Source organism: Talpa europaea (assembly GCF_964194135.1).
Source record: "Talpa europaea genome assembly, chromosome: 13".
Lineage (NCBI taxonomy): Eukaryota > Metazoa > Chordata > Mammalia > Eulipotyphla > Talpidae > Talpa > Talpa europaea.
The window spans coordinates 61,424,918-61,444,971 of NC_140080.1; the positions used below are offsets into that span (position 1 = coordinate 61,424,918).

Below are 20,054 nucleotides of genomic sequence, written 5' to 3' on the forward strand. Positions count from 1 at the left end.
TCTTTACCTGACTTTCCTGAACCTATGGATTATCGTATGTCTTTGACCTTGTGCTCTAGATTTTGTCATTCCTCATTTCCCTTGTGGTTATTTGTGTACTTAGCTCATCCACTGGGATCATGGGTGGGGATCCTTTTTGTATCCCAGTTCTGACACAGAACTTGCACATAGTAGGATGTACAGAGTAAAAAGTATTTGCTGAAGGGGACATCTTTGCTCTTAAGTGCAAAACATCTTTAAGGCTCTTAAAGTGTTATATGGGACAAGAAAAACAGTCTATATTATGTAAGATAAATAGAACCTATATCCTAGAAACAAGATAAACAGAGGTATAAACAGGTGATATGGCTTAAGATTAAATGAAAAAGCAAAGGCCTCACTACTATCTTAAGAATATTATGATTAACGTCAACAGCTGACATCTGGAAGCTCTATTAAGTAGTTTTTGCTTTTGTTAAATGGATAAGAAAAAATTACTTGAAAATAAAAAAAGAACTTTTTTCCAGGGCCAGTTCTGTGACTATTGCAATTCTGAGGACCCCAGGAAAGCACATCCAGTTACCAATGCAATCGATGGATCTGAACGCTGGTGGCAAAGCCCTCCTCTCTCCTCAGGCACGTGGTACAACAGAGTCAATGTCACCTTGGATCTAGGGCAGGTGAGTTAACTGGTGTTGGGCAAATTAACTTGGATCATTGTTTCTGTGGTGATTTCTGATATAATAGTTATTTCAAAAAGCAAATTTCAGTTTGAATTCCTTAATCATTGTGAAGCCGTTATACAATGTTTGTATTCCTAGTATTAAGCACAGTGCCTGTCACAATGCAGACACCCACATCTGTCTACTACATGAATTTAAAAAAAAATTGTAAATATTTTCATTGGCAAAGATACTATTTTTTTTTTTTTTGGTGGGACCCTAGCCGGTGACTGGGGAATGAACCGTTGCTGTAGAGGCTGCGGGCAGCCTCGCAGCCTAGCGCTCAATCGCTGGGCCACCAGGGGAGGCCCAAAGATACTATTTTTTTTTAAAGATTTATTTATTTATTTATACAAGAACCAGGGTACAGGCCAGATGCGCAGGAGGGTGAGAGGATTCACCAGAGACAGAGTGGGGAACAAAACAGGCAGACTGATGAAATACACTGCTGAGGGGAATAGCGGGCGAGACAGGAGAGGTCTGCCACACCATGTGGGACCCTCGCTGGCCGCCTGGGATTGAACCAGCGGTGCAGAGGCCATGGACAACTTCACAGTATGGCGCTCAACTGCCTGCGCCACCAGGGGAGGCCAATACTATTATTTTTGATTGTTGTAAATTAAACATAAAAAAATTGCAAAAAAAATTTGCCATCTTAGTTATTTTTGCATGCAAATGTCAATAGTGCTTAGTATATCCACAGTGTTCTGTGCTGAATCTCCTGAAGTCTTTCTCATCTAGCAAAACAGACAGTATTAAACACTAACTCCCCATACTCTCCTTCCCTGGTCAACCACCACCATTCTATATGAATTTGACTCTCAGGTTTCTCCATATAATTGGAATCATACAATATTTGTCCCTTTGTGACTGGCTGATTTTACTTAACATGATGACTTGAAAGGTCATCCTTGTAGCATGCATCAGAATTTCCTTCCTTTTATTTTTTTTTTAAAGATTTATTTTATATATACAAGAACCGGGGTACAGACCAGATGTGTGGGAGGGTGAGAGGGTTCACCAGAGACAGAGCAGGGAACAGAACAGGCAGACTGACTGAAATGCACTGCTGAGGGGAGCAGCGGGAGAGACAGGAGAGGTCTGCTCGCCATGTGGGTTGCTCCACGGCCAGCGGGGATCGAACCGGCACTGCCGAGGCTGCGGACAGCGTCACAGCGCTGTGCTCAACCGCCTGTGCCACCAGGGAGGCCCAGAATTTTCCTTCCTTTTAGAGGCTGAATAGCATTGTGTGTGTGTGTGTGTGTGTGTGTGTGTGTGTGTGTGACATTTTCTTCATTCATCGACATTGCTTCCCCTTTTGGCTACTATGAATAATGGTGCTATGAACAAAGGTGTAGTAAAGATATTTTTATAGCACCCCCTTCCTTGAAATCCTGATGTAATATAAATGGTGTTAATATATGAGACTGAATGAGGATGAAAATAGAAGATCAAGGGCTGAGCCTTGGGACTCTCAAACATTAAGAAGTCATGGAGAAGAGAAGGAGCAAGTGAAAAAGACTGGGAAGTAGACAAATGGGAGGAGGACAATCAGGAGAATGTGGTGTCCTAATGGCCAGATGAAGAAAGTATACAAAAAAGGAGGGAGACATGCCACGCTATAGTACAAAGACAGAGACCAATTTTAAAAAATGGACAAAAGATATTAGGTAGTTCTCCAAAGAAATTTACAGTGCTCTCTAAATACATGAAAAGATGTTCAGCATCATTAGCCATCAGTGAGATGTAAGTAAAAAGCACAATGAGCTATCACTTTATACCCATTTGCAGGTTTGTAATTAAAAAGATAATACCAACTATTAGTGCGGCTGTAGGGAAATTGGAAATGTCACACACTGCTACTGGGAATATAAAATGGTGTCACCTGCTTTGGAAAGTTCTTCAAAAAATTAAGCAGAGAGTTACCATATGATCCAGCAATTCCATTTCCAATTATAAATCAAGAAAAAATTAAAACATGCATCTACTGAATAGTCATTGCAGCCATATTCATAATAGTCAAAGAATGGAAAGAATTCAAATATCCATCAACTGATGAATAAATAAACAAAATATGGTATTTTGTTATTCAACAGAATAAAGGAGTCAGGTTCGGATGAATGCTACAACATGGGTAAACATTGAAAACATACTTTGTGAAGAAGCTAATCATGAAAAAAACACATCATATGATTCCATTTAAATGAAATATCTAGATAAACAAATCTATTAAGACAGAACAGAAGCTAGTGGTTGCCTACTTAATAGGTATGGTTGTTTTGGTAGAATGATGAAAGCTGTGATTGATTGGATAACTGTGAACATATCAAAAACCTTTGGATTCTGTATTTTAGATGGGTGAATTGTACGGTATGTGAATTATATTTGAATAGAACTATTAAATAATTCATGGACTGTGTTTCAAGGGAAAAAAGGAGAGAAAAAAACTGAGTCATATATTGCTAAATCAAGTAAGATAGGATTGATAATGACCAATAATTTGCCATTGAATTCAATGTGGAGGTCACTGGTGACTTAGATAAGACAGGATTAAAATATCTGACTACGAAGATTTAGAGAGAATGTGAAATTGAAACTTCTATTTCAGAAATCTAATATTAAGACTTTTGCTACAATGGGGAGAAAAGAAGCAGGGGAAAAGCTGTTAAAAAGTCAGGTCAAGAGAAGATCGCTTGGGCCTCCCCTAGTGGCGCAGGTGGTTGAGCGCAGCACTGTGAAGCTGTCTGCAGCCTCTGCAGTGCCAGTTGGATCCTGGCTGGCCAGTGAGGATCCCACATGGCGCAGCAAACCTCTCCTGTCTCGCCCACTGCTCCCCTCAGCAGTGTATTTCGTCAGTCTGCCTGTTCTGTTCCCCACTCTGTCTCTGGTGAATCCTCTCACCCTCCCGCGCACCTGGCCTGTACCCCGGTTCTTGTGTAAATGAATTAATAAATCTTTCTTTTAAAAAAAAAAAAAAAGAGAAGATCGCTTGTTTGCTTGATGATGGGAGAGAGAGCCACGTGTTTGTGTGCAGATGGCAATATGAACAGGAGGGAGAGGATTGCTGCTGTTAGAATTTGCTAGATGTCAATAGCAACACCAATACTAACTTCTAGTGCTAATGTTTATACTAATTTTTCTGCTGGCTACAGTTGGGCCAGAATGCAGTTGCTTGCAAGAAATAAATACAGGAAATGCATCCTACAGACTGGAAACTGAGTGATACTGAGATTTCTTCAAGTGGCTGCATTTATCTTCCATTTGGTTGGAGGTGGTTTCATGATAGAAAGGTTCTCAACCTGTTTAGACCATGTGTTGTGTTAAATCAAGCCTCTTGAGACTGTTTGCACTGTCAATTTGCATGTAAGATAAATGAGAGAGCGCCTTCATGGTTTCATAGACAGTAACCCAATTTCAACTCTGAATTGGTCTTATTCCTCCAACTGCCTACCTTTAGCATTAATTCAGTACAGATTTTGCCTATAATTACCAGATTTTACCTGTTATACAACTTATTTAACTGAGAATTTCTGTAGTTAGTAGGATTTTAATCCATCAGAATGCAGAATGATCTTTTCTGAACACATCAATGTTTGCTGGACTTACTCTTTCCCACTTATTTTATTAAAAAACAAAAAAATCAACCTTTTGATGTATTGAAAAGTCTCTGTGCAGTTCATCTATATGAATTAAAACAAAACAAAACAAAACAAAAACCAAAAAAATAACCACACCCGTATAGGATCAATTTAGTAAATTGCTGGCAGACATTAACCAAGGCTACATCCACAGGTAGACTCTGGTGCCCCACCCCCTTCCTCACTGGGATCCTACCCCGTGGGGTGCCTGAGGCAGTGGGTCTGGAGTCAGCCCACCTCACTCTGTATGTGGACAGAAAACTTTTGTAAAACCTTAAGCAACTTAATTGTTCTCTATTTCCTCACTTACAAAAGAAATGATAATAGTGTTTATCTTGTAGGATTGCTATGAGGTTTAAATGAATTAAATTCATTTTTAAACCTCTTAAGACCAGTGATTTTTAAATTAAATTTCTATTTACTCAAATGAAGAGAACTTTCATACATGCTATCAAACAGGACATACTCTAGGGCCTCCCTGGTGGCGCGGCATTTGAGCGCTGGGTTGCAAAGCTGCCCGCAGCCTCTGCAGCGCAGGTTCAATCCCCGGCTGCTCCCCGGCCACCGGAGGAGGGTCCCACATGGCGCGCAGACCTCTCCTGCCGCCCGCTGCTCCCCTCAGCAGTGTACTTCGGTCCTTCTGCCTGCTCTGCTCCCCGCTCTGGCTCTGGTGAATTCTCTCACCCTCCCGCGCTTCTGACTGTACCCAGTGCTTGTATAAATAAATAAAAATAAATCTTTAAAAAAAAAAAAAAGGACATACTCTAGAAAATAACATATACAATATAGTCGAAAATACTCTGGAAAAGTCTAGAACAGGAAAAACAATGTGGATTATGTCATATTGAAGGAGTTTCTTCCCTCTTTTGTGTTGGAGCAACTTCACTTTTAACAAGCATGTTTTGTTTTGTAAGAGTTGCCTTGTTGTGGGATCTGTGTTTCCTTTCTTTCCTGGAGTTAACTATGAAATGTCACGGAGAGGTTATGTTTTATCAGTGGATAAAATGACCGAAGATATTAGTGGATGAAATAACTTAAGGGCCTCCCCTGGTGGCACAACAGTTGAGCACTGGGCTGCGAATCTGGGCAGCGGCAGTTCGATCCCCGGCCTTGAGCAAGGGTCCCACATGGCGCGCAGAACTCTCCTGCCGTGTCCACTGCTCCCCTCAGCAGTGTACTTTGTCAGTCTACCTGTTCTGTTCCCTGCTCTGGGTCTGGTGAATTCTCTCACCCTCCCATGCTTCTGACTGTACCCAATGCTTGTATAAATAAATAAATATTTAAAATGACCTAAGAAGTTAGATTTAGAGAAGTATTACTTTTGATGTATGGTTGGGAAATAAAATATGAACCATAAACTTATTACTACCAAATCACCTTTTTCACCTACTGAGGACTGAAATTTGATTTTGATGTAGTCTATCTGACAGTTTTTAGTGTCCAGGGAGTTGTTTTTCTTGGTCTCCTTTTAGGCAAATTGGAAGTTTTCATAAGTACAGGTTTTGGCCAACACAGTTGACAAATAAAAAAAAAATTATCTTTTTGAAGGCCATTTTCCCCCTTGCCAGATGACAAATGTTGGGTTTTCCTGTGATTCACTGAAGGCAGTGACATTTTCTGGCTTCTTCAAGTTCTTCTGATTTAACATTATTCATTAGTTTCAGGCTGTAGAATAAGAACACGATGTCTTACAGGAAAATTTCATCTCATCTGGCCAAGTATAATGAATTCATTTTTACATTTAAAGCAAAATGTGGATATCCAGTTTTTAAAAAGAGAATCTTTTGAAAATAGAATATTTGTTTCTTCCAGGACTCTGGGTGGAACATGACCTCCAGAGATCCATTGTGAAATAGGAGGGTGGAGCAACTCTCTAGATTTGCTCCTGGATTTTCTACAGAACCCAAATTAATCTTCTTCTATGGGCGCTTATAGTCATCTGTTTTCCCTCTCACAGGGTGAGGTGTAAGGAAACACGTGGAGATGGGCATGGCAGGGGTTCTGATGCGTCCCTGAAGTTAAGATGGTCTGGAGTTTGGGAGAGGCTGGTTGTCAGGGAGGAAGGAAGAGGTGAACCAGTGTAGGGTTAAGACAGGATTTCCAGCAAACAAGCCTGGCTCATCTTTCCCAGGGAGTAGCAGGAAAATAATTTTGAATCATTTTAAGGCTTTTATGCAACTTAGAATGCCCTTAGGAGTGTTATTTTTAACTTAGTAGTAGTAAAAATAAGGAAAGACAAAACAACAATTAACTCCCCCCCTCAAAAAAAAGAAAATCTTCAAAAGGATTGAATGTGCTTCTGAGGTCAGCGGTATGAAGAAAAAGGTGACATCATATATTGATCTGCAGGGGAAAGAGACCTGGCTGGAGCAGGAGACAAGAGAGGTGAAGGCTGTAATGTTAAGGCCCCTCACAATCCCGTGGCCCCCACTGAGGGGCAGTCCAAAGGGACAGTTCCTGTACCTGTTCACATGTCCCATCTCCAGGGCCTATGCCTGAGTTCTTGTTTCCTGCTCAACGGCACCTACCAGGGCCATGAGTACTTTCTTAGCCTGTGAAAGGAGAAGTGAGGAAGTCCAGGTTTTTTTTTTCTTTAATTTAAATTTTATTTTTATATTCCCCTTACAATTACAACCCCCTTATTTTAACCCCAAGCCCTCCTTTCCCCGCCCCCCCAACCCCCAAAGAGTGTCTCTGGTTCATAGTTGTTTGTTGATTTTGATATTTTCTTTCTTATAGTTATTCTTTTTTCTGGTCCCTTATTTAAGTTTTCTAGATTCCTGCTATGAGTGAGACCATCCGGTATTTTTCTTTTTCTTTCTGGCTTATTTCGCTGAGCATGATCCCTTCCAGCTCCATCCATGTTGCTGCAAATTGCATGTGTTTATCTTTTTTTGAATGCTGAGTAATATTCCGTGGTGTATATGTACCACATCTTCTTGATCCAGTCATCCAGTCATCTATTTGGGTTGTTTCCAAAGCTTAGCTATTGTAAATTTTGCTGCTATAAACATAGGGGTGCAGGTGCTCTTTGGAATTGATGTTTCTGTGTCATTTGGGTAAATACCTAGGAGTGGAATTGCTGATCATATGGAAGCTCTATGTTTAGTAGGTCCAGAAATCTCCACACAGCTCTCCATAGTGGTTGGACCAGTTTGCACTCCCACCAACAGTGCAGGAGAGTTCCTTTTTCTCCACAACCTTGCCAACATTTGTTGTTGCTAGTTTTTTAAAAATGTGCCATTCTCACTGGTGTAAGATGGTATCTCATGGTAGTTTTGATTTGCATTTCCCTGATTACAAGTGATGTTGAACATTTTTTCATATGCCTGTTGGCCATTTGCATTTCCTCTTCAGAAATTTCTTTTTAGCTCTTCTGCCCATTTTTTGACTGGATTATTTTCTTTGTTGTTGTTGAGTCTCATTAGGTCTTTGTAGATTTTTGTGATCAGTCCTTTATCATTAGTGTTGTATGCAAAAATGTTCTCCCAGTCTGTGGGGTTTCGCTTTGTTTTGGTTATTGTCTCTTTTGCTGTGCAGAAGCTCTTTAATTTGATGTAGTCCCAGCTGTTTATCTTTGCCTTCACTATCACTGCTTTGGGTGATGTGTCTGTAAAGATGTCTTTTGATGTGCATATCATGGAGTGTTTCACCTGTGTTTCCTTCTATATATTTTATGGTTTCAGGTCTTATGTCTAGTTCTTTAATCCATTTTGAGTTGGTTTTTGTGCATGGTGTTAAGTACTAGTCAAGCTTCATTCTTTTGCATGTAGTGACCCAGTTTTCCCAGCACCATTTATTGAACAAACTTCCTTTGCTCCAATGCATATTCTTTGCTCCTTTGTCAAAGATTAGTTGACCATAAATCTGTGGGTTTATTTCTGGATTTTCTATTCGATTCCATTGGTCTGTGTGTCTGTTCTTGTTCCAATACCATGCAGTTTTGATGATTATGGCTTTGTAGTATAGTTTGAAGCCTGGGAGTGTGATGCCTCCATTCCCTTCTTTTTTTTTTTTTTCAGGAGAGCTTTGGCTATTCAGGTTTTTGGTGATTCCATATGAATTTCATCAATAATTGTTCTATTTCTTTGAAGAATGGCATTGAAATTTTGATTGGAATAGCAATGAATCTGTATATTGCTTTTGGTAGGATGGCCATTTTAATAATATTTATTCTTCCAATCCATGAGCAGGGGATGTCTTTCCATTTCTTTGTGTCTTCTTCTATTTCTTTTAACAGTGTTTTATAGTTTTATTTGTATAGGTCCTTTACCTCTTTTTTTAGATTTATTCCCAAGTATTTGATTTTTTTTGTTTTGATAATAAAAGGGATTTTTTTTTATTTCTTCTTCTTCAGATTTATTGTTTGTGTATGGGAAGGCTACTGATTTTTGCGTGTTGATTTTGTATCCTGCCACTTTCCTGAACTGATTGATTAGTTGAATTAGTTTTTCTGTGGAGTTTTTGGGGTTCTCTATGTATATTATCATATCATCTGTGACTAGTGATAGTTTGACTTCTTCTTTTCCTATTTGGATTCCTTGGATGTCTTTCTCTTGTCTTATTGCTCTGGCTAGTACTTCCAGTATTACATTGAAAAGCAGTGGTGAGAGTGGACATCCTTGTCTTGTTCCAGATTTTAATGGGAATGCTTTCAGCTTTTCACCATTGAGAATGATACTGGCTGTTGGCTTGTCATATATGGCCTTTATGATGTTGAGGTATGTTCCTTGTATCCCAAGAATTTCAAGGGCTTTTATCATGAATGGGTGTTGCACTTTGTCAAAAGCTTTCTCAGCATCTATTGATATTATCATATGGTTTTTATATTTCTTTTTGTTTTTGTGTTGGATAACGTTGATTGATTTTCGGATGTTGAATCATCCTTATGTTCCTGGAATGAATCCTACTTGGTCGTGGTGAATTATCTTATGGATACACTGTTGGATTCTGATAGCTAAAATTTTATTGAGGATTTTGCATCAGTGTTCATTAGGGAGATTGGCCTGTAGTTTTCCTTTTTTGTGTTGTCCTTGTTCGGTTTTGGTATTAGTGTAATGTTGGCTTCATAGAACGTGTTTGGTATTATCCCTTCCTTCTCAATTTTTTGGAAGAGTTTGTGAAGGATAGGCACTAATTCATTTCTGAACGTTTGGTAGAATTCATTTGTAAATCCATCAGGTCCTGGGCTTTTGTTTTGGGGGAGGTTTTTAATTACCATTTCAATTTCGCTGCTTGTAATTGGTCTGTTTAGGTGTTCTATTTCTTCTTTATCTAGCTTTGGGTGATTGTAGAGTTGTAGGAATTTGTCCATCTCCTCTAGATTGTTGAACTTGTTTCCATATAACTGTTCATAGTAGTTTCTGATATTTCTTTTGATTTCTGCTGTGTCTGTTGTGATTTCTCGTCTTTCATTTATGATCCTGTTTGTTTGTGCTTTCTCCCTTTTTTCCTTTGTGAGCCTGCCTAGGGGTTTGTCTATTTTATTTATTTTTTTGAAGAACCAGCTCTTGGTTTCATTGATCTTTTCGATTGTTCTTTTAGTTTCAATTTCATTTATTTCTGCTTTGGTTTTTATTATTTCTTTTCTTCTACTGGTTTTGGGTTTTTTTTGTTGTTGTTCTTTTTCTAGATCTTTGAGCTTCGAGATTAGGTTGTTTCTTTGAGTTCTTTCTTGTTTCTTGATGTGAGCCTCTATTGCTATATATTTTCCTCTTATAACTGCTTTTGCTGCATCCCATACTTTTAGGAAATAGGTGTCCTCCTTGTCATTCAATTCAAAGAATTTTTTAATTTCTTCTTTGATCTCCCCATTAGTCCAGTGGTCTTCCAGTAGTGTGGTTTTCAATCTCCATGAGGTAGGAGAGTTCCTTGCCTTCTTTTTATGGTTTATTTCTAGTTTGATGCCTTCATGGTCAGAAAAGATGGTTGGTATGATTTCAATCTTGGTGTATCTGTTGATGTTTGTCTTGGGTCCCAGTATGTGATTGATCCTGGAAAATGATCCATATGCACTTGAGAAAAATGTGTACTCAGATTTTTTTTGGGTTTAGTGTTCTATAAATGTGTGTCAAACCCAAGCACTCTAGATCCTTATTTAGAGCTTTAGTGTCTTTACTTATTTTTTGTCTCATTGATCTATCCATTGTTGATAGTGGTGTGTTGAAGTCTCCCATTACATATGTGTTTTCTCTGATGTCTGTTTTCAAAGATGATAATAGTTTTCTGATATATTTTGGTGCTCCTTCGTTTGGTGAATATATGTTAATGAGTGTTATTTCTTCTTGAAGTATTGTCCCCTTGATCATAATGTAGTGACTGATGGGGTCTCTTTTTACCTTTTTGAGTTTGAAATCTGTTTTATCTGATATAAGTATAGCTGTTCCTGCTTTTTTTTTTTTTTTTTTTGGTCTATTTGCTTGTAAGATTGTTTTTCATCCTTTAACTTTGAGTCTATTTTTATCTTTTGTAGCTAAATGTGTTTCCTGGAGACAGCAAAAGGTTGGGTTTTGTTTCTTAATCCAGGCTGCAACTCTGTGTCTTTTTACTGAAGAGTTTAGTCCATTTACATTTAGAGTTAATATTGATATGTTAGCATCTGTATTTGCCATTGTGTTTGTCTTTCCTTTGATTTTATTTATTTATTCTTTTAATAACTTTTTTTTTTGGCCTTCTTTCGTTGTTATCTGTCCCTCTGAGGTTCTGGCTTTAGGACTCCTTGTAGTATTTTTTGGGGTGGGGGTTTAGTCATAATGAAATTCCAGAGTTTCTGTTTGTCTGGGAAGGTCCTTATTCTTTCTTCATAGAGGAAGGAGAGCTTTGCGGGATAGAGTATTCTTGGTTGGCATCTGTTTTCTTGGAGTCTGTTGACTATGTCCCTCCACTCTCTCCTTGCCTGTAGTGTTTCTTTGGAGAAGTCTGATGTCAGTCTGATTGGTTTTCCTTTGAATATTATCTGTTTCTTCCCTCTTGTCAGCTTCATTATTTTTTCCTTGTCTTGGATTCTTGGGAGCTTTACTATTATGTGTCTTTCTGTGTTTTTCCTTTTGTCATGGAAGTTTGGTGTTCTTCTTGCTTCTTGTATATCAATTTTCAGCTCCTTCTTCACGTTTGGGAAATTCTCTTCAGTTATTTCCTTGAATATTTTCTCTGTTCCTACATCTCTCTCCTATCCTTCTGGGATTCCTATAACTCTTATATTTCCTTTCTTCATGGAGTTAGATATTTCCCGAAGTCTTTCTTTGGTCTTTTTCCTTCGTACTTCTCTTTCCTTTTCTGTTTTGGTTCTTTTTATTTCTGTCTTCAAGAGTACTTATTCATTCTTCCATTTCATCTATTCTGCTTTCATTGCTTTTCCCAGAGTTCTTTAGCGCCTCCATTAATTCTTTGATCTCCTGCATTTCTTTTACTTCCTTCTTCAGGGACTCAATTTCATTCTTCTGAGCATTGTTTTCCTTAATGACTTCCATCAGTTTTTTCATCATGGCAATTTTAAATTCTTTTTCTAGAGGACTCAGAAATTCTTCCAAGTCACCGTAGTTGCAAGCTGATGGGTGTTTTTCTTTTGTGGTGTTTCTTTTTTCTGAGGCGTTGCTACTTTGCTTGTAGTTTTCTTTTCCCTGCTGCCTGTCTTCTAATTTGCCTTATGTGTTGGGACACTGTGCCGCTGGTACTGGCTGGCATCTTTTTGGTGTGTTCTTTCGGGAGTTTCAGAAACTGGCAATCCAAACGAGTCAAAAACTGTTATGCCAGAAGTATAGTTTGGCAGTGGTACTTTGAGTATGTTAATGGTCACTGTCACAGAATCTTTCCTCCTTCTGTGTTTAGTTACAAAGGTGCATCTTGAAGTCCCACAGACTTCCCTGGAGGTGGGGCAGCTGGATTGCACTCTGGGTTCCAAATCTCTGGATCCTCCTCTGGGCTCCAACTTCCTGCCCGGTGGGACTGGGCTTGTAGGGGTCTTCAGCTCACCTCTGACTGCGCAGGAAACCTTCTCCCTCTGGCTCCACAGGGAGCCTTCTGCCAGATTCAAGCAGTCTTTATTGAAGAAAGGTCCCTGTTCTATAATGGCGCTTTGGAGACAGGCACACTCTTTCGTGCACCTGGTCTGCCCCAGCCGTGGGTGCCCGCTCCCCCTCTGGGCTCAGACTGCTGGCCAGAAGGGGCCTGGCATGGGTGAACTTCCCAGCTCACCCCTGGCTCCTCCAGGAGCCCTCTGCCGGTTTTAAGCAGTCTTTATTGAAGAACAGTCCCTATTCTAAAATGGCGATTCAGAGACAGGCACACTCTTCCTTGCGCCCGGTCTGCCCCGGCCATGGGTGCCCGCTCCCCCTCTGGGCTTGGACTGCTGGTCAGAAGGGGCCTGGCCTCGGTGAACTTCCCAGCTCACCTCTGAGTCCTCTGGGAGCCTTCTGCTGGTTTCAAGCAGTTTTTACTGAAGAAAGTTCCCTATTCTATGGGGTGTTGGTGATTTTTTTCCTGGTCACTAGGTGGCGCCAGAGATCTCTCCTAGTGTCCTTGGGGAGCTGTTTGTTTTACCCTGTGGGATAGGGGAACAGAGTGGGAGTGGTGGGGAAAGCCTCAACGGCTTTGGGGTGCTATGTCTGCCTTGTGCCCCACCATCGTGGGGATCCCACGCCCCGAATTTCATGCCCCGGGTCTCAGTTCCAAAGCCCTCAGGTCCAGGACATAGGCTGTAGCCCAGTTCAGTGTCCGCAGAAATGGCGCCTTTTGCACCCTGCTCCAGTGTCTGGGCGCCTGGTTTCTGATTACTCAGTGGGGACATTCACCTCAGTGAGGGCCCCTGCACATCTCCCCGCAAGCCTAGGTCGCAGGCGGGGGGACCTGGGCAGCCGCGATCTTCGTATCCTTTTCAAGAGTGCCGCTTTCCCGCACAGGCTTACCCCGCACAGGCTTACCAGCTGGCCCTGGGCTGTGTGTAGGTCTCCGGGAGTCGCTCAGCTCTGCAGCGAATCCTGCAGGGTTCTCCACAGCTCCAGTTCATGGGGTGTGGTGGCTGAAATAGTTCCTTTCCACTCACAGTCCTGCTTGATGCATAGTTTGTTCTTGTTGGTTGTTTTAGGTTTTTTGTTTTTTCCTCCTTTCTGTTGGTTGGAGAGTGTCGACTTTGTGGGTGGGGGAGGGTAGCAGGGTTCTGAGCTTTCCTCCCTTCTAGTCCTCTTTTATGGCAACTTTCTTCTTTGGGTAGTTTGCTGGAGTCGCCCGTTCATCTTCCATGTCCCAGTTCTCACTGGGACCTGACGCTTTTCCTCCCTATTCACTTTTTTTTAATGGGAGATCTTACGCGCAGCGTTTCCTCGCTGCCATGTTGATCTGCCCTCCAAAGTCCAGGTCTTAATGCCCTCAAGGGAAACCCTAATGCAGGAGGGGCAGTTGTTGGCATACTCCTCCCACTCCCCAGCCCCACCAATTTCTTGTCTCTCTGAAGGACAGTCTGAAGTACATTCTTCGTAATTTTTAGAGTGTCTCCACCACGATTGAGCCCTAATAGGCTCTGGTAGTGTTACTGAGCAGTGGCCTCACTTGATCCAATGTGCACAGAAGTCAATTACATAACATTGGTTTTGTGAAAAGAAAACCTTTCATTGCAAGGTTGATGAGCAAAGAGACAGCAGGTAAAGTTTGTGTCTATCTCCCACTCTAGGAAAGTGAAAGGGTTTATTCTGTTATTTATGGAGTGAGGTTGAGGATAAAAGAGTTAAATTTTGTTTGTTATGGAGTAGGCTAAGGGCAAAGGAATGTGGGCTTGGCTGAAGTTTATCCCTTAATTACAAATTGGTTCATAGTGAGCAATTTTCTTTCTAATAAATACATCTTCCATGTTGATAGACCTACCATCCCAATGCAGTCTGGGTACATCCCCCATTCACCAGGCACCTTGTTGTCAGTTCCTTGGATCAACTTAAGGCTAGTCTCTTCTGCAGATGCTCAGGTTGCATCACCAGCAGATAAATGTCCAGGTTCTGCTATGTCTGTGAAAGCAAGTGTCGAATAAATACTGGATAAATTTTGTGTTCATTAGGAAACTTGGGTCAATCTGTCCTTTGTTTCAGTAGGAATCTAGTCATTAACTTTTCTTCTTTCCTTTGTGTGTGTGTGTCTTTCTCCCAGTTTGTGCTTCTTGAGATCAACTCCTCAATAAATTACCTGTACTTGAGTTTTTGTCTCAGAATTGTCATAAAAGAGGATAAAAACTAAGAGTAGAAAGAGGTCCTAGACTGAGATCCTGAAAGCCTCCTAGGATTTTACACAAAAACACACTTAAAAAAGGTTATTTAAAGTGTGATAAGTCAAAAATTCAGAATATATTTCTAAAGTCCTAAGAGTAAAAGTAACTAAGGAAACAACATTTTAACTCTTTCAGGAAAATATTGGCCACAGGAGAAAGTTCCCATTACTCTTTATATTTCATGGACTCAAGATAGATCTTGAGTTCCCCAGGGGCCAGATGCAAATAGAGGAGCCACCATCTTTGAGTGAATTAGTATGTCATGCTTTCTATGTTATTTATTCTCTCTAGTCCTCTTCATCTTTTTTGAGACTTTGGTTGATAAATCCAAAGTTTACAACCCTTGTCAGTTCTGGCTCAAATGAGGAGGAAGACCTGGGTTAATGTCTGAATTTGTGGGCTTTGGAAATTAAATTGATTCAAGGGATGCTTGACAGAGGTGGTCACTAAGAGTTTGACTCATCTAGGCCCCTGGGTGAATAATGTCTAATCCAGAAAGTGGATGATTCTTGGATTTGACCCAATCTTCTGACTCCCAGGAATTCTCCAGACTACAAGCTACAGGGACTCTATCTTCTTTTGCTCATTACGTGATGCTTTGCTCCCAACATCTTGCACAGTGTTCAGCACAGAGCAGATGCTCAAAAAATATTTGCAGAGTGAATGTACAGTGAACCGAGGATGGCTCTGGGTCAATTTGAATTTTCCCAGGATATAGTGCTGGTGGACGCATGTTGCTGTGAGGTCAGGTCTCTGGGTGGGAGTGGACTAGTCTTAGCTCTGTAATTAACAAGATGGCTGGTTCCACTTATGTCCTTGGGTCTCTCAGGGTCATTTAAGCATTTTGCAGCTATAACACAATTAGAAGATACAGGGCTTATTCAGTACATATTTATAATTAATAAATATTCTACTAATGAACATATAATTGTGAGATTCAACCCTTGAAAGCAGATAATTCATTAGTTGGTAGAAAAATAGGGACCAACAAAATCTCCTGCATTACTGAGATGCAACTTTATCTTTTATGCTACTGTGGTAGCATAAACATATTAATTTACCTTTGAAATACACTTATGGAATTTATACATTGGAAAGAAACTAGCATGCTGGCATTTTATTTTTATGCAAGAAAAATTGAAGGAATTTGCTGGATCCAGAGTGACAGACTAGAATCCCTGAAATGTCAAATTTACTTAGCTCTCTAAACTGCTATTCCAAACAACATTGATAATACATGTTAGTAAAATAGTGTTCAAAATCTTTAAACACTTCTATAGAAAATGTCTGGGAAGTAATTTCTGACCTAAAAGCTATCTGTTCTCTGGCCATGCAAGCTCTTTTTCTGTATTTTTCCCTCAGTTAATGTATTCTTCTCGATTGACACATTTTCCCACCATCTACCTATTTCCTCAAGTCATAATACTCCATGTATTACTTAAGATTATTACTTAAGATTATTTTAGGTTGAAATAGACAACTACTGCCTCTGATGGCTGAAAAAATGCAATTTTCTCTTTCATGCACAGTTAAGACATAATTGAGTCCAACCAGACTTCTCCCCTCCAAACAGTGGTTCAAAGACTTAGATTCCTCCATATTTTGGCTCCATATCCTCAAAAGATGGTTCGCCCATTTGTCCCAAGGGCCATTTCCATTCCAGCCAGCAGGAATGGGAAACGTGGAATCCTGTGTGGGAGGTTTTTATGGGCAAGATTGGAGGGCCACAGTCTTATTCTGGAAGTTCTTAGTCTACTGGCTAAAATTCAGTCACATGACCACACCTAACTGCAGAGGAGGCCAGGAAATGTCTAGCTGTTACCCAAGAAGAGAAAGCAAGCGGGTAACCAGCGACAGAGTCCCTTCTAGGTGTGCCACTAGTGACACCTACCCATTGTGAGTACTGATTCTGTACGTCTTTTCCCAGGTGCCACCATTCACAGCGGGAGCATATATGCCATCGAAATTGGCAAATCAGGGATTTTTTTTTTGTGAGAGCCAGTTTACCAGTGCACCACTCAGAGTCTCTTCCACATCCTTCCACCCCTCTCCCTCTCTTCCCTACCATTTAATTGATTGTTATCTGTTGCTGCTTGTGGTCTTAGGGTTAGCTCCTCTTCTCCATAGATACTAGTTTGGCCTAGTTTGGCCCATACCTTATTTTTCTGTGATGAATCCACCAACCTTCTAACCAGTTTCCTAGCCTCTACTCTCAGCTCACCTTGTTTTGCAGTCAGCCTGGGAGGAGCAGGGTCACTAATGATGGGATGAGAGCTAGAAACAATTGAGGTTGGGAGTCTTTGAATGGTCTGCCTATCAGTCTTTCTCATTGCTTCCAGAATGAGACAAAAATTTGAACATTGCATTCTTTCTGAAATCCTTTGATGGCTCTTCATTGCTTTCAGGTAAAGTCCAAGTTTCTTAGCATGGCATGAAAGCCACTTCACAATCTAGTTCCTACCTCTTCTCTAGAGGCCACTTTTTCTTGCAGAATCCACACTAAGTTAGAACCTAATTGTAGTTCCTTAAACACTTTGTGACATTTCTTGCTTCGGTTTTGTTCAGTTCTTGGGTAACTTCCCGCCCTGCCTGGTCTGGCTACCTCCTTCCCAAGATATATAAGGCAACATCTACTGGAAACCCCTCCTAGATACTTGTTACACCCCCCCGCCCCTGTCTCCCCACCTCTTTCTGTTAATGCTGAGGGACTTGCTATGCTGTGCTGTGAAGACTCAGTACCCTCTAAGCTTTTTAAGGTCAAGGGCTGTGCATATAGTTTTATTCCTCTTACCTATGGGATTTAAAGGTCCAGAAGTGTACCATGTCCTTAACACATGTTGAATTAAGTGAAAAAAATTTCAATACTGTTCTTTTCACATTATTCTGCATGATTATATGTCTTACTATAACCGTGAACAGCTCTGCTTTATTTTTAAAAGATCATTAACATTTATATGTGCTAGCTTCCATATAATGACAAATATAGCAGCACCACAAATAGAGCAGACACAACAGAAAGCAAATTAAATATGTTTCCTTCCAAAACACTCAGTAAGTTGTTGGGGACAACATAAATCCAAGAAACAGAAGCAGGGATAGAAATTGTAGTAGAAAGCAGCAACACTTTCCTTCTAGAATTTTTTGCTAAACTCTTTACAGATAGAAGTTAACATGGTAAAGTGATAAAGGGGGGTCACTGTAACCCCTTGGGGACTCTTGTGGGATTACTTTGACTGGCACTTGGCTGTGTCCCAGGATGAAGACTGTTGAAATGTTACAAGAGGGATCTTTCTCATCTAGAGGGGTGATGACCAGGGTTTGGCGTCCCATGGGCAGTGTGGCCTACAGTCCAGGGGGTGACCCAGGGAGGGTAGAACCTCCGGCTGCTGAATCTACAACCTCCCCTGTTGTAGACATCGCTTTACTAGGTAGACAGCAAACAACACACGGAGCTTATTTCTTGACAGTTACTAGGGTCATGGCTCATACCAATGAAAGAAAAATAAACAGAAAGGAAGCTATTGGTGCCTTTTCTTTGAGAGTTGGCCAGGCAGTTAGGAAGACTGAGGAAAAATGAATGTCATGGCACTAACAATGAGTTGCAGGTAGCTAGGTGTTGGCCAGGAAGATAAGGCACTTTTTCTCCTTGAGAAGGACTCAGGCTGCTGTGCTGACCTTTGCTTATGTGGGGGCCTTTGAGTTGGGGAAGAGACCATGGCATGGAACTCATGCAAGCTGGGGTCAGGGCACCCAGGGGTGGGGTGGTGAGCAGTTGTGGGGGAAGACACAGTGCGTGTGGCTGGAGCCACTGAGAATGATGGATGTGAACATGGAACAGGTATGACCATTGCAAAGCACTAGATAAACACGGAATAGTGTTAGTATTTAGAGAAACCATCTTGGATGCATCTACCCATGTCCCCTTTTCTAGACTTCCAATGAGCTTAAATGGCATTCTATCTTCTAAGTGAATGAATTATCTCTAAACACATTCATACAAATGTTTAGTGACTCAGTGTTTCCCAGAATACTTGTCTTTTAAAAAATTAATATCTTTGTCTCAGAAGGAATTTACCATGAGGAAATAATGAAATAAATGCTCAAAATGTTTGCGCAAGCATCTTCTTGGGAGCATTGTTCATATAACAACATAGGAAACCATCTCATGTCTATAAAAGAGAACTGATTTATTGAAAGGATTAATTGGTAACCATTAGAATGATGTCACAGAGGGGGGTCTTTACTTTCGTATGTCTGTGCTAGATTGTGAAGGAAAAAAATCCATTTATTTGTAAGCTGTGTCTGCATTACGGTATGATGACATTCCCCCCGCCACCACCCATATAACAAAGAAAATAATTCCAGAAAAGAGAATCTAAAGAACTGAGAATACTTTTCCTTGGGTGGTGGGCTATTGCTGACTTTTACTTTCTTCTGTGAATCCCATGTATAGTGTAATTCAGATTTGCTGGCTCTGGGTTATTACTTAGGTACAATTCTGTTCCACAACTTTCCAGTCATGTGGCACTCAACCTTCTTGGTAATGTGGTGTCAGTTTCTCTGAAATTTGGGGATCAATTTAGTACCAACCTATAGAGTTCTTGTGAGGAATCGAAAAAGTTATTTATTAAAAGCTCTTAGAATTATACCTTGCATACTCTAAGAACTCAATCTATGTTAGTTTTTATATCTGCATTTTTCCCCATGAGCTCATATTAATTTTAGAGTTAAAAAGACAATAAAATTAATTGGGAAACTTTTCCTTTTGGGAACAAAGAAAAGTTCAATACAGAGAGAATAACTATTCCTGATGGGATTGGAAGTGTGGCTGGGGATTCTTACTTGGAACTCTCTGATGCCCTCCATCCCCCAACAGAAGTTTCTGACCCTGTCAATCCAGACCAAAGTTGGCCTGCCAGAGAGCTTGTAATGCCAACAGACTCAGAAAAATGTCCAGTAAATGGAAATAGATTTAAAAAATTCCTTAGCTAATCTTGAAAACTATTTTATATATTTCTTCCCTTGTGAAGCATTCATGCTTTTTGGCATATTTTGGCTTTAAATCATGGCAGATTTTCCTATTGCTATTAATGGCAAGCATATATAAAGAAAAACCGAATTTCAGGAATTTTTCACAGTGGTTCCTAGGCGAGTTCAAGTTCAAGATACTGTCTCTGGGGAGTCCTCAGGGCCCCGTGATTCCAGTCCTCTGCCAGCTGCCTTCCAGGACATCCAACTCAGCCCCTGCCAGCTGCCTTCCAGGACATCCAACTCAGCCCCTACAGAGCTTCTGCTCCTACTTGTGCCCACCAACCATCTCTGCATTTCTGTACCACCAAACTATCTCTTCTTTCCCTACTTCATTTCTACAATTTTCTTCTCTTTTGTTTTTTCACTTTTCATTGCATTTCATTCCCTTTTGGAAAACCCAAACCCAAACCAAAAAACTACCTTTTGCTGTGATCG

The 20,054-nt window shown here is 40.5% G+C and overlaps 1 protein-coding gene across 2 annotated transcripts in view; it reads left to right on the forward strand.

Annotated features, from left to right (window-relative positions):
- Window positions 1–20,054, forward strand: part of LAMA3 (laminin subunit alpha 3) — a gene marked incomplete at both ends in the record, with an annotated part of 236,526 nt that overhangs the window by 22,945 nt on the left and 193,527 nt on the right. For both annotated transcript variants that reach the window (XM_084252823.1, XM_084252824.1), the window contains one exon: window positions 507–659. In XM_084252823.1, coding sequence (XP_084108949.1) covers window positions 507–659 — 153 coding nt within the window. The remainder of the gene's footprint in view (window positions 1–506; window positions 660–20,054) is intronic.